General features: G+C 40.9%; 1 protein-coding gene and 1 long non-coding RNA gene across 4 annotated transcripts; one reads left to right on the forward strand and one right to left on the reverse strand.

Annotated features, from left to right (window-relative positions):
• Positions 1 to 5,196: 5,196 nt before the first annotated feature.
• Positions 5,197 to 14,440, forward strand: LOC115559083 (uncharacterized). 3 transcript variants are annotated; one of them, XM_030377742.1, is made up of 12 exons: positions 5,197 to 5,466; positions 5,882 to 5,932; positions 6,836 to 6,935; positions 8,281 to 8,372; positions 8,567 to 8,721; positions 8,846 to 8,982; positions 9,073 to 9,166; positions 9,270 to 9,381; positions 9,472 to 9,692; positions 9,901 to 10,069; positions 10,407 to 10,535; positions 13,595 to 14,440. In XM_030377742.1, exons 4-12 carry the CDS (start codon positions 8,282 to 8,284, stop codon positions 13,726 to 13,728), a joined length of 1,242 nt encoding a protein of 413 aa, XP_030233602.1. In that variant the 5' UTR covers positions 5,197 to 5,466; positions 5,882 to 5,932; positions 6,836 to 6,935; position 8,281; the 3' UTR covers positions 13,729 to 14,440. The 3 variants fall into 3 exon arrangements, with proteins under 3 accessions (XP_030233602.1, XP_030233603.1, XP_030233604.1); XM_030377743.1 differs by lacking the exon at positions 6,836 to 6,935; XM_030377744.1 differs by lacking the exons at positions 5,882 to 5,932; positions 6,836 to 6,935; positions 8,281 to 8,372; ... (5 more) ...; positions 9,901 to 10,069; positions 10,407 to 10,535.
• Positions 11,033 to 13,595, reverse strand: LOC115559084 (uncharacterized). The gene is made up of 2 exons (XR_003979417.1): positions 11,678 to 13,595; positions 11,033 to 11,538 (listed from the first exon to the last, which is right to left on the reverse strand). It is a non-coding gene; the product is annotated as an uncharacterized LOC115559084 (long non-coding RNA).
• Positions 14,441 to 15,333: the final 893 nt, after the last annotated feature.

Genomic DNA, 15,333 nt, shown 5'->3' on the forward strand with positions numbered 1-15,333 from the left:
TTCGACACAAAAATAGTACAATTCAAGCCAATATACATGATTTTGTGTCTGTGTGTGTGTGTCAGAGAAAGATAGAGCCAATGTTACAGAGAGAGAGAGGACGAGATTGTTCTCCCAATGAATGATTATTGTGATTAAAAGCATTTGTTGCGACATCATGCATTCCTGTTGCGACATGATTCACTTATATCAACGATTTAAACATTTGATTCCGCTAATACCTAAAGCCACCGGCGTTTGTCATTTTGTGTATTTTCAGCCTTATCTTCCTCTTTATTTTTACCCAGCATTGACGAGTTGATTTCACTTGTGGTTTTGTTTCAAATCTTCTCAATTGATTTGCATGTAGACTACTACATTGTGTGTAACCACTTATAAAGATTGAACGCGATACCGTATGCCCTTGACGGCACCGAAACCCCAAATTGATCCACTTCAGCTGCTCGGTTGCCACAGACTATTGGACCTGCAGGGTGTGGGCTGCCTGCTCCCATGTGTAGGCTCAATAAAGGCCTCACAGCAGACAGCGGGGTTATTAAACGGATTGTGAGGAAATACGCCCACCTTACCTTCACGCATATTAAACAGGTGTCATCCGATGAAATTATTATTTAATATTCATAATTGATATCCTAATAATTGGCTCTTCCACAGACAAACGGCGCTTGTAACGAGCAGACATCTATGGAATTGAAAGTGGTACTTTTGCTCCATCTAGTGGTGGGAGCTTGTACGTGCCACGTGACAAAGTGTAATTGCCTAATTAGCATATTGCTTTTCGTCTCATTAAAATAAAACAATTTAACCAGCCATATTTTCTTTCACATTAAATATCACAAGTGCTTTATGTTGCGCTAAGGAAGACATATTTAACGTAGTTTATTTCTTACCCACCTAGGCAAATTGACATATGAATACACATGTAAGCCTATCTTTTATCGTGACTAGAGTTTTCGCACGCGCGTTGCGCTCGGCCTCTATAATTAAACCCATAGCAATATGGAAACCCCGGTCGATAATGTAACAAATTTCGGAGTGCATAATATAATAACATTTTGCCTATAATATTACAACGCATAACATTCGTTCACCACAAACGACTCTTAAAGCAGTGCCAACATTTCAATATTTTTTAACCATTCAGTGAAAAAAAGGCAACAAGCTCGTTTAGGGGGCCACTCAATGACATCATCAACACGCCCGCTGAAGTGGTGTGAGAAAGACTTACTCCTCATTCACATATGATGTACATAATTTACAATACGGAGAAAATACTACCTCAGGGGTAGTATTATCCAGGAGATTTTCACATATGGGCCGACCCAACAGGAGAATTTTAGGACTTACACGTGTGTCTGAAAGCATGTGTGAGCATTTGATTACGTTATAAAATTAGTCAATTGATGGTAGAAGAGGTAATTGTTCAATGCAAAGTGTAGCACACTATGCATGCAAATCAATTATTAAATAGCTTTTACTGTTATTCAAGGATGAAAAGTGCATTGACATTTTAAAATGCAAGACAACTATTGGTTAGTTGAAAATAATAATCATTGAGATTAAACATCTCTCCCAGTGTCCTGGCCAAGACAGGCAGCAGTAGCCTACAGTCACACATAGCATTAACACCAAACATAAGAAAAATAAAATAAATAAAACAGTCCACAGGGGGATGGGGCGATATCAATATCGCAAGACATTTCGGGAGGCTCAAAGAGGATAGTAATATTAAGTTTGAGCAACATAGTGCGAAGACATTCCGGAAGGCTCAAGGAAGGGAGTAATATTTCATTTGAGCAACAAAGTGTGGTGGACTCTATAGACATAATTCACCATACTGTGTTATTGACATGTTTTTGTTTTGTGTTAGAGGGATACTGTCTCTTTAGGATCACGTGACTTGTGTGTTGATATGCCAGTCCACAGCCTCTACCACATCCATTTAGTTCAACAGGTTATCGTTCTGATACTGTCCATGGTACTAGCAACCTGCTCTGGTGCTTTTTACCTATGTATTCAGGCTAAAATGACTAGATTGTCTGATGCCTCATCATTGCATTCCAGCCAAAGAGAATTGGTATTATTAGTATTGGCTACTTGCCAAAAAGAAAAAATAACTTTGCACAGTGTGTCTTTGTACAATGTATTTGTTATCATTCATAGCGTTGATCAGCAGAGAAGTAGTTCGCCAACTAGAGAAGAGAAGGACGTCGCTTAGCAACCGAATACGCTGAGGTTGATAAGTTACCGGACTACTTTGCGGAGTGATACAGATGACATGAATCAGAGGCAAAAAAAACACTTTCCTGGACAGCGGTCAAATATGCTGGACATGAGTATTCCACGGCATTGAGGAGAGCCGTGTAATAAACAAAAATAATTGACAGCTGACGTTGGGAAGGCCCATGCAAGTGAATGGAGCAGTCTACAGCATTGAGAAGAGCCGTGTAATAATCCATAATAATTCAACTCAAGTTTTTTTTTTGGTGTATGGGTACAAAAAGCGTAATTGACACCTACGATTATATGACAAAATGAATGACCTGCCATTGCTTGTCGAGGTGAGAAATTGTCTCTTCCCTTTTAATCGCAATTTCTACAGTCTATAGAGAGAACGTCTTAACTAGGAGTTTGTCGTTTGTCGTTTTGTTTAAAAACATAACGGCTTACCTGGGCGAGTGTGTCGCTGTGGTGTGTGCATGTGTCCTTCCTTACCTGGGCACGTGGGTCGATGGTGGAATAGAGATGGGTCGTTCGAGAGCGAATCAGTTTGAAGGAACGAATCTTTAACAAGAACGAACCGAACTGATTTTTCTCTCTTGTTTGTTCTCAGGCTCGACTCCTCCCAGAGCCACTAGTCGCTGACTCGCTGTTCATTCACTGACTGTGAGTGGTGAAGAGGGAATTAAGAGGCTATGTGTCATGCCACATGGTTCTTTCTCCACCCGGGACCCCCATCATCATTGCTAAATCAAGCCTTTTATCTTGCTGATATGTAAACATCCAATGATCAACTACACCCCTCCAATCCCGCTGCGTTTGGTTAAAGTTGCAATGTTGATTGATGACCGATTTCCACGATCGTTTGAGAATGAGACCGAGGGAGGAGCTGAGTCTGACTGACGACTGAACGAACAAACGACTCTCAACCATTCTTCTTGGCGCACTGACCGAAGAAAACTGAATCACGGAAAAAAATCATTGAATCCATCACTATGGCGGAGCCGTTATGTTTAAAAACATAACGTCTCACCTGGGCGAGTGTCGCTGCGGTGTCTGCGCGTGCGGTTTGTGCGCGTGCGTGTGTTTCCGTGTGTCTTGGTGCGCATGTGTGCGGTGTGTGTGTGTGTGTGCATAGGCGTCGATTCTGCTGGGGGCGCGTTTCCGTGTATGTTCGCGCGCATGTGCGTGTGTGTGCGGTGTGTGTGTGTTTGGTGTGTATGCGGTGTCTATGTGCGTGCTTGCCGTGTATGCATGGTGCAACAGGCCTGCTATTATAGAAGTTAGATGTTATTTACAATTCATAGCCACATTTCATGAAAAACCGTCAGTATCATTTGATTACTATGAGTTTGATGAATTTAAAACATTTAGTTTTAGCAAATGCTGGCTGATAATAACCCTAATTCACGAAAGGTTGAATACAGAATTCAGGGTGCATAGCCACCATCCAAAAATGTGTAAAAAAGCCTAGTGGAAAGTTAAAGCTTTCAAAAGAGAAAGCTGTTGAAGACGAGATATAGCTACATATTATTTATTCTTGTAGCAGCCACCATCAGTCCTATATCTCATGACAGAGACCTTAAGTCTATCGAGCTCATCCAGTGTAGAAGAAACGAGAGGAGAAGAATATAGACAATAGAATCACCATTGACGCTTGCACATTGTTGTACATAACTACTGCAATACATGGTAGCTGCCACTGATTGACTCAGAGCCAAGTAACAGCCAGTAGTAAGTAGTCGAGACTGCGACTCCGGAAGATCGTAGGATCTGGCAGGTGTGTGTAGTAAGTTAATTACCATAGCCTATCGATTATCAAACATTACAATAACTGATTTACATCGTGAAAATGGTACAACTAGGCTCTAGAACTGTTGAATAGAAACTTGACCGAATCATATTTATTTGGACCTGTGGATCATGTGACGAAAGACGGCTCCTGGGTCACGTGACCAATATACAGGCGGCAGGTATGTAAAACTACATAAGACCATTCTAACCAAAAATATAATTTACCGGAAAAATACCTCGGAAAATTCTAAATAAATGAAGCCCGCGGACAATGCATATTTTAATTGTAGGCCTACCGTAGTTAAGTTGGAGGTACCCTGGCGGTGGTCCAGTTTAGAGAAAATGACGCGTGGAACTGGGCGGTGAGCTCCTCTGTCATGGACAAAGGCAAGGCAAGGCAACTTTATTCATGTAGCCCTTTTCATACACGAGGCAGAATCAAAGTGCTTCACATAAAAACATTTTCATACAATAAAATGAAATTAAATAAAATGGATCAATAAAAACAAAGGCAAACAAAAAAAAAAGCAAACATATAAGTCTTCAGTCCTGTTTTTATAAGTGGTCAGATTGGGGCAAGTCTTAAATCCTCAGGGAGGTTTTCATGGACAGAGATTTCCATTTTAGCACCAAATACAAATATCTCGGTTTTGTCCTCATTTAGTGGAAGGAAATTGGCACATACAGTCTTTGACTTTCTCAATGCACTGGCACAGCAGATCAATGGGCCGATAGTAATTTGGTGATAGCACAGATTTGCGAACAAAGGGTAGGCCTAGGTATTTGTGTCAGGGATGATGGCCTAGTTTACGCAGGTCAAGGTCCACGCAGATATACATCCTAGAGATGTGATAACCGTTGCCATCGCTGTGGTTGGACTTTAGACCACGTCAATCGTTTCAGATTAAACTTTTTAACATAGGACCGATCAGAAATGTTACGCATGCTACGAAAATACAAAAGACCATTAAAATGACATAAACAATCGCAATCTCATTATATTCAGACAACGACCATGAACCAGATTTAGATTCAACCTGAACTGCTAGATTAAGAGCTGCTGTTAATGTTAGATCATTATTTTCCAGTAACAGCCTTTGCCTAATTAATTCATTTTTTGTGTGCAGTATCAGTTGGTCCCTTATCATTTCGTCCTGTAACGCCCCGTACTTGCACATGGTAGCCAGCATCCCTAATTCAGCCGCGAACCTCTCCACTGACTCCCATGGACGTTGGCGCCTGCGTCGGAATATGACGCGACGGAGCAGAACACCTTTAGGAGCGGGGTAATGTGCTTTCATGAGCTCCACGGCCTTTGCGAAAGTAGGCGCGGGGCCAAGAGTTCCCAACACGCGCTGTCCCTCCGCTCCCAGACAGTGCAGCAGCAGTGCACGGTACCTCCACTCCGGAACAGTGTCCAGGCCGGCAGCGGTGATAAACGTTTGGAACAAGGTAATCCAGAGGGGCCACGGCACCGGTGGTTCTCCCGGCAGGGCTAGGAAGGGGGAGGGGGGTGGTAGGCAGCATCCAGCCATCCTCGTCGCCAATGTTGTTATGTTTCAATAATGGAGACTGAGAAAAGATCCAACGTCGAAGCTGTTATGTTCGTTCCTTAGCCTATTATTCTACTTCCTGTAGTTTGGTCTGGCTGGTAGGTACACAGTAAAATTACAAGAGTAACATTTCCGTAGTTAAAATTATTTTACTCAACTGTATTTTTTGCTCTGATTTGAGGTGAAAGAACAAAACAAGAGTTGAGAGACACGCAGAGTTAGATCTGAATAACGGAGTCATAATTTTGACTCCTCCCAGAGGGCAACGCAGTTAAGTTTCGTTTTGTCCGCCGTTACGCCGATGGTCATTTCAGCTGCAACCGATCTGGATAAAAGTCTGGAAAGTCTGCTAGGAAAATAACAACGTAAGTAATACATCAACTGTCTTTTTTTACAGCATAAGTTTTGTTTGTTCTTATCGTGCAGGATGCATGTAATGTTTGGTTTATGTTATTTTCAAATGTGTGGCTTAACATTACCATGCCAGTCGCAAGACGTGCTGAGTCGTGTCACACCTTTTCTAAAAGTGGAAGTTCACGGGTTATTATAGCAGAGGGAGGATGAGTTAAAATCTGTAGTATCCCAAATTCAAGCTCAACGAAGCCGCGCGATTTAAACATATTATGTAAGTTACCCTAGTCATTGCTATATGCAGCTGCTGCAGTAGATGCTGCTAAGGTATCACGTTAGCTTGCCAGTCATTTGATCAATTCACGTTTTTGTTCTTAGGAAAATTGATAAGTATGTTACACTGTCTTTTGTTGTTTAAAGGCACCCAGTGCAACTTTATGTAAACATTCAATGAAAAATAAACATTCAATTTCTAGTCTTTTTTACACGTAGTAAGTTTCAATAACTCCATACCATTACATATCGACATTCAAGGAGCAAAGATGAGATGTCGTTGTGTGGTGGGAACTGATAGAAAATCGTAAACAACAACAATCGCCGGTGGGGAGAAGCCATTTTTCCATTGACTGGAAGCCTGCTTTATTTATTGTAGGTTACAAAAAATAAAGAAAATGGCGGCATTGTTGTTGTTATCGATTTTGTATCAGTTCTCACCACACAACCGACGTCTCATCTTTGCTGCTTAAATGTCGGTATGTAATGGTATGGAGTTATTGAAACTTACTACGTGTAAAAAAGACTAGAAATTGAATGTTTATTTTTAAGCCTCGAAAGTTGCACTGGGTGCCTTTAATGCACACATAAGTCGACTGCGGAGAATTGTGTTTACCATAGTGTATCATTGACTGGTTCGTTAGCATGATTTAGCACCACGTGGACTTAACTCTGGAAAGAGTCAACAGAGGTTGGCGCCACACCGATGCAGTGCAATTCACGTTTGTGCTTTTAGGAAACTTGTTAAGTAGACTGAATGGAACATCGTCTTTTGTTGGTTTGTGTCCAGTACAAATTGGTTCACTGCGGGGAGACTCATTTTACGTGAGAAGCTTGTGATTCTGGTGCACCGCGTGTACTCTACTCTTAAAAGAGTTAACGGGTCGTACTTCATGATGAATGCAGCTGGTGTGCACGTGTTCACGTGTACACGTCTAACCTAGTAACCGTTTAGTAAATCATAACTGTTTAGGAAAAAAACTAAAAACAGTTTTTAAACAATAATCTTCAAATTAAAAAATTTTATTAATTTTACATCACTAATAAACTAATTGGGGAGGATAAAAGCTAGTCTGCCGAATCTGTCTGTCCCTCGGCGAGTGTGTGAGTGAGTGTGTGTATCGGCGCACACAGGGCCGTTGCACCAAATCCTGGGCCCTGTATACAAGAGGTACTGATGGGCCCCCCCCGAATTCCCCCTACTAGCGCCCTGCGCTGAATTGTTGACGGGGGGGGGGGGTGGAGAACAATTGTTGACGGGGGGGGGGGGGGGGGGGTAGAGAACAATTGTTGACGGGGGGGGGGGGGGGAGGTTGGAGACGTGGCCGTGTGCGACTCCTAACACTATGGGCTGGTGGATAATTCAGATAAAATATAAAAAAAAAAATATATGTATTGCCATGGGCCCCCCCTCTGCCTTGGGCCCCCCCAGGACTGCCTCACTTTCCCCTGCTGTCCGTCGGCCCTGGGCGCACACTAGGGCTGAACGATCTATCGTTTTCGACCGAAAATCGCGATCTCAAGCATTACGATTTTGGGATCGTCAAAGCTGCGTTTTTTTTTTTACAAAAGTGCAATTATTTTGATGCTGATGAGCCATTGAAGCAAGTTTACTTAAGAAAGAGGGCTCCCTTTTTATTTGACTTTTTTGGTTGTTGTTTCTTAGGTACTTGAATAAACAGTCTTGCATTTGAAATCTGTTGCCAGCAGTTTTCATTATTGCATTACCTTAATGGAATTCATTGGTTATATTCATTTATACTGAAACTTGATTTAAAGAAAATAAATCGTGGTTGAAATCGAAACCGCAATCTCTACCAGAAAAATCGCAATTTCAATTTTTTCTTAAAATCGTTCAGCCCTAGCGCACACTCACTCACACACACGAGGACAATGACGTCACGATTAACCGTTTACAAGAAAAGAAATCCGTCAACACGGTTAGACATTTTTGTAAACGTTCACACCCCTGCGTTCTTCTGACTGCATTTTCTCAAATCTCTGTTACTGTTTATGTTTTTCATATTAATTAGTTCAAGACAAGTAATCAAACCAACTAACCAACCACTATTTTTTCCTGTTCCTTTAGGATGGAGGCAACTGTTAGGGTGAAATATAAGGACAGAAAGAAGTACTTCTTCCTAACATCACCTTTTCAATTCGAAGTATTTTTGGAAAGTGGTAAGAGAAAACATTGCATAAGCCTTTATTGATCCCAACAGCAAGAGCTGATGGTAAACTGACTTTACGTTTTAACTTCTAGATATGAGTCTTTTAATTATCTCCGCAATGACATATCGTGCACATTTAACCTTTTCTTAGTTGTGCAGCTCATGCTGTAAACATTTTGTGTCCCATGAAACATTATTTTGTAGATTCCTTCAGTTCTAGTACGATTGGCGATGGTGAGGCTTCCTTCAGTTCTGGTACAATTGGCGATGGAGAGCCTTCATCAGGATCTGATGACACAGCAATAGTGATCAGAAATCCCTCAGAAAAAAGACATGATGAGGACCGTCGTCTGGGTCGAGTAAGATCAATAGATTGTTTATGTCCTTTTTGTAACTTTGTTGCAACCATATATATGCTCTTGTTAATCTGTGTACTCTGTGTGTTCTCGGTGTACCTGTCAATTGTCAATCACCTCTCCCAAGATGATTGAGGACATCCTCAAGAGTAGCCCTGGAGGTGATAAGATCACACATGAGTATGCTCGCACAAAAACATTGTCAGATGTCAGAGGACGTGACCTAGTGAAGATACTAGTTGCACATCTGACAAATGAGCATGGGTAATTTTTTTTTCATAAACTCACAAGACCGATATTAAATGAATCTTAGTTGTATTTTGGACAGGATGGTAATTTGATTTGTGTGTATAGCACAAGCCCCCCTAGGAGATTGAAGGAGGAATACGCCAAAGGAATCATCTGCCTTTTTCCTTACTTGGCTGACCCCCGGAGCAAGCTTGGCTATGTAAGTTACTGCTGCTTTTCTGGTGAAATGGTTTCAAATCAGTCCCGTATTTATGGGTGAAAAGTATATTTGTGTTTACATGTTTTTCCCCTTATTTTCAAAGGAACATTTTTATAATGCTGAAGATGGAAGTGGGTATTTGGCTTGGAGAATCAAAACTCTGCAGAAAGAGGTGTCCGAGGGGCGAATGAAACGGTCACGACAACTTCAAACAGGCCAGTGATTAATTTGGAACTTGACCACTCGTTTATTTGGTCTAGGTTTTCTTTTGAGTATTAAACTGGCATGTTGTCCCAAACCTTTAGGTGGGCCAACTTCACACAGGGATCCATTGAAAGAAGACATCCAATGGGACGAACAGCAGTGTCAAGAAGCAATTGCCCTGATGAAGCATTCTACGGATGAAGTTGTAGTGAAGGAGAAAATGAGGCTAACCCTGGCCTATCGTCAGAAGTTGCTGCACGATCCTGAGAACTCAGCCGACATCCTATCTGTTTTTCCTCGTTTCTTGGACATTCCAGGTTTGGTGAGTAATACTATTTTTTTTAAAAAACAAGAACTACAAAGTAATGTTTTGTGTAGTTTGTTATTGTTTGTTTTGTCAGACAGAATGTAAATTTATCTTTGTTTACTTTGACATGTTTTGATTGCTATCTGCCGAACCTGATCAGACTTCAGAAATGATCTCTGTAGCTACTTTGACCATCTACTGTGGGACTTGCCATGTCTTGTAGATTGTTCAAGATTTCAGGAGTCTTTTTGGTGACGCAACCTCTGCAAAGATGTTGGAAAAGTGGACCACCAACTTTCAAGCAAAGGTTGTAACTCAGTGTCGTGGGCTTACACTGACTGGAGATGTACAAGACCTCATCCAAAATGCTGAAGCCACTGAAGTAGATGATGGTAATGTCTTCTCCTTCGACTATTCTAGATGGAATGGGGATAACCATTTTATTGTGCATTAAGGCACATTTTGCCACTAACAAAGTTACTGGAGTTATATGTACATATCAACCTGTTGCCTTGAGAAACGGAAGTGGCTCCTGTCATTCACATTTGAAATCATTGGGAATACAGTAATTGAACTGCACAAAGTTGTTTTTATAGTTTCCTACTCAAAACTCATGTCATTGATCCTTTTGCAGGCTTTATTGGTTATGGATAATCCGTCTGCATCTGTCTGTAAATCTGAATCAATATGAAATGCTTAACTGTTCTGTTTTTGTTATATATTCCCCAGGCTGGGACAGTGACATGTCATCAATGCTGTTGCTGGTTCACCTTCTGCCACCTTCAAGCCAAGGCCGAAAAAAAACCAGGGAAAATCTCAGCCAGACAAGCATGCGACAGTCTTGTAAAATTCATCAAGGTGAGCTTTGTGGGGAACAAAAAGGGTTGGAAAATACTTCCTCTTTTATGGGGGATTATCACGCTGATACGTAGTACTTCCGCATTCGGTGTTCATTGTGCACTGTGACATCCCGTGAATCACTCATCACTCTGGCGAACTGATGATGGAGGACCGGCAGTTCACTTTCACGACATCCCTGGTAAATGTACCCAAAGTCACGTTTTCTGAAGTTCACAGACTTACCGAACAACACTCCATAACAGCCCGCTCCAAACTGGACAAGGGATTGTTTATTTTTCGAGAAATATATCGACTACGAATGTGAGTGTCTGCTAGCTAGCTTACGCTACGTAGGTTGGCTTATGCTAACGTCAGTTTGGCGTCAGCTCAGTCTGGAGGGATGAAATGATGAGATGAAAAATAAGGTAGACTTGTACTTCTTTGGTACATATATGAATGTGTATCTTCAGCAGAAAGTGAAATGAATGTGAAATGAACTGAATGAATAAAGGAACTGAAAGAATAAAAGGATTTAATTCATTCCCTTTTTCTGAGTACATCATTTACTACATTATATATTAACATTATTTTGAATACTTTCAGGATGGACTGACTGGACTTTAAAATTGATTATAGATGAAAGACTTCTCATTCAATTAAATACATGTCATTCAATATGTTTTCAGTGTGCAAAATTACAGCTCCGGAAAAAATGAAGGGAGCACTCCAAATGTTCAGTGCCACTGCCTCTTGTTTTAATATTTACATATTATATTAAATATTTATAGGTACATGTTTGAGTAGAAACACTATTCAACAGGGATGTAGCCTTTTAAATCAAGTGGTCCCTGGAAGTTGGTCATCACACAGCAGACGGTCCACAGCTGATTGACTGTCACAGACAAGGTGAGAGGACAGTGCGTTCCCAGATGCGTTATTCCTTGACTCTGCCTATTGCTCTTTCTACGAGGATTCGAAGTCGAGCGATTGCTTGTGTTTTCAGAGCATCCTCTTCAGTGAACTGCGCAGTGGTTAGAGATAAATTAATTAGTAATATTATTGTGAGTGCTTCAGTCCATCTTAAACATTTGTCTACATATCTTAAATGTCACATTTGGGTCAAAGTTTTAATTTGAAATGTTCATTCCTTTCATGCCTACCTGTCATCTTGAAGGGTGGTACAATCAACGTTGCCCCACGATCAGCTAGTGGCTTCTCGATGGTGAAACCCTTGTCTGCCATGCAGCCATCTCCTAGCTCCAGTAAATCCAGAAGTCCACTTCGTTTAGTCAGCTCTGGGTCGGAGATGGAGCCGGTGAAGAGACTTGACACAAAAGTCACAGCACTACAAGGGGCAATCCCAATCAAGGCCTTAAAGGTTGTTGTGTTCTTGTAAGATGATGTTCGGGTAATCATCGACTGCACCTCGGTGCAGTCGATGATTACCCGAACATCTGGACTGTACTGCACAAATTTGCTTGGCATGGTGTTCTTGACTTGCTGTTTACTCATCCAGATGGGGAGGGAGCCAAGGAGCAGGGGAGGGAGCCAAGGAGCAGGTAACGGTAGTTGGCCCACGGTATAACAACATGGGAGACAGTGGACACACTGACCTGAAACATGTCAGCCAGCACCTTCTCTTGCAGGCCTGCAGCAACCCGGCAGCAGAAGAGAAAAAAACTCAACCAGTTGCAGACTACACGTTGGACTGGGAGAAATGGGTTCAAAAAATGTTTGTTTCTTTTTCTGAGCTTTCGACCAATAAACCAACATGGAGGCAGATGGTTGAATAACCTCCCAGAAGTCACAAAAAACATATCTTGACGTGAATCTGGTGTAAAAAAGGATGTCCTCGTCTGAGACACAAAATCTGTGAAAAGGCACTTGAACCACTTTCAGCTGTGACGGCTCTCATCAGCTCCTTGACTGTTTCTTCCAATTGCTGTATGTGTACAGCAGCAGCATCCAGTGCAGCTGTATGAGATGAGGAATAAAGATTAAAACATCTAACCCAGATTTTGGCTGTGACTTGCATATTGGAAGCAGTTTGGACCTCTAAAGAAATTGCTTTTTGTAGCTCAATATTGCTTTTAAAATGTGCTTTTTATAGCTCAATATTCACCTTTACAATTAATTAAGTAAGATATAAAATGCAACATTTGTACTTGTTATGAAGCTTTTCACATTGTGGTTTGGTCAAATGCTGGGACATTAATAAGACTAAACATTTTGTGCCCGAGTACTGAAAAGTTGACCTACCTCCTCAGTATAACCTACTAAGAGCCCATTCTGTGATTAAACCATAGGTAGCACATCCTGTCAGGTAGGTGGTTTAAGAACAGTATGGGGTATTATTATTATTCACAGGGCAGCGGTTGCTCCAGAGGAAGGGCTGGGTGAACGTCATGGCCTAAGCGAGTTGATGCTCTTTTATAAACAGACCCCCTTCTTGGCAGTCCCCAGTTGTTCCACTGGAAACGGGAGGGTACAGACCCGATTTTCAGTCGCTTATTGTGACCCTGGTTGGTTGCTAGCTGTAGCGTTTGTAGTCTGATTCACTAAAGTGCCGGCTACAAACAAACGTGCTACCTTGTTTTATTTTAAAGTTTGGCCCTTCATCCCGGCGAACCGCTTGAATCCACTTCTTCCTTAGACTCAATTCAGTCGGGAATCCATGAAAACTTAAGTAGGGTTGGTGTTGTTTGTTAGATGTACAAAGTGGAACAGAGCAGTGACATCTAGCCTTTGTTTCAGCCATTGTTGAAGTGCGCCGGAAGTGTTCATGCACAACGAAGACAAATCCCGCCACCGGAACCAGGAAGCGTGATAATCCCCTATTATGCTAATAGTGCAGGGCCATTGGGTAACGCTTAAATAACTAACAAAAGGTGGCCACACACGTTGCATAACACTGACCTTATTTGCATTTACGTGTTTCGGCGTTGTCTTCAGAGTGCTTTACAGCGTATGCGCTAATAAGTGTTATGCATAGTGTGCCCTCTTCCTTTTTACTCTTATTGTAACTTTGTAAGAATCCAAAACATAATAAATGACCATGCCTCCTTATTCAACCACAGATTGGGACCAGCATCCAAGGACACCTGGACAACATCTCTGGGAGTCTCCAGCCATACCTACTTGCTGTTGGTGCCAAGAAGAGCATGATCGAGTCTTACTACATCGTGATCGACAAACATGCTCTACCCTGTAAGACCTCAACTTCATTGGCTTGTGTTGATGAACTTTTCAAAGCACATTTCGTCTTTGGCACAAGATACTGTCAGGAATTGACCAATGTGTACACCTTTCTGCAAACCACTGTCTATGACATAGATGTGGAAAACACCAAGGTAAATCCTAGAGTTGCAGAGTTGAGGGCCAGGATGCTGAAGTAAACTCCTATGATCTGCTTCATTTGTCTTTGTCCCGGAAAAACTCTCAGGTTAAAATGTGCTCAAAGGGGTTGTGCACATGTATATAATAGTTTTTCTGGATTACGAAAGCATCTCACTAAGTGTTCTTTGCGTGACAGTTCAAGTGTTAATGAAAGTTCATCTTCAGCATAGGAGTGGAGAATGAGATGCCTGTGTTTCATGTAGTCCAGAATATTGTTGTAAGAGATTAGTGTTCTTTTTATAACGACTGCTATGAAAACTCTTTATTTAGAGGAACATGTCCATGCTTTCAAGGTTATGCACACCACAGAAGCACCCATTGTTTTGGAATTTAAAGACCTTTTGCACCACAAGTCTTCTGATATTTTTTATGTGGTCTTGATTCAGATTTGTTTATAATCCATTATTTTTTCATGCAATGCTTTTTGTTTAGAATGATGTCAACAGTGTGCATGTGCACATATGGAATGATAATTTTCTATTGAGAGCAAATATTTGGTGCCAAATAAAAGGACATGTGGGATAATGGATCTTTTGCCATTTTTAACAATTGTACGAGCTTAATATTGAATTGTGCAATTTCTAAAATGGTCTCCTTACGGAGAAACTATTACTCAAAATTGAGGAATGTTAACTCTTTTTGAGGGAGTAAATTGCTGTGGAGTAAATTTGTAGTTCCTCTAGTAGCAGTAAAAATAGAGTGAGAGTCAATTGAAATTGTCTCTATATAGAGTGAATTTTTCTATTAAAGAGTAGAATTTTTACCCTAAATTGAAGAGAAATTACTCCGATTAAACAACTCTATCGAAAGAGTTAACTTAACTCTTTTTAGAGAGGGACCAAATGTTATCCAAAATAGAGTAGCAATTTCTTCAATTTGAGTACATTTTACTCTTGTAATTTTACTGTGTAGGGAATTTTTTTTTTTTTTTTTTTTTTTTTTTCTTCAGCGGCAGCGAATGATAGGTAGGTTGTTTTCATTTAAAAACGAGAATTCTTTTTTTTTTCATAAAATAATTTGGGTCGCACATAAATTGACAGGGTCGGTCGGAAACCGGAACAATAAACAAACCTTTATCAAGGTTTATTATCCATATCCAAGTAGGAAATTCACATGGTCACCATTACACGCTCCATTATTATACAGATTATACAGAGCAGTAAGAACATAGAAAACATGACAAGCATGTATGAGTAAATGAAATATTAAAATAGTTCAGTGATATATGTATGCTCATAGTTTATAATGCCTATGAGTTCTTAAGTCTGTCATTGTACAGTCTAATTGTTGTAGGCACAAAGACTTGCTGTAGGCCTACCTAGTGGTCCTAATTTTCCTTTGCCATTTGACCTGTTTTCTGATGAAGAGGATGGGTTGAAACATTTTGAATTTGTTCTGCCTTTTTTAGACTGAGGTCATT

The sequence above is a fragment of the Gadus morhua genome, chromosome 14 (genome assembly GCF_902167405.1).
Source record: "Gadus morhua chromosome 14, gadMor3.0, whole genome shotgun sequence".
Lineage (NCBI taxonomy): Eukaryota > Metazoa > Chordata > Actinopteri > Gadiformes > Gadidae > Gadus > Gadus morhua.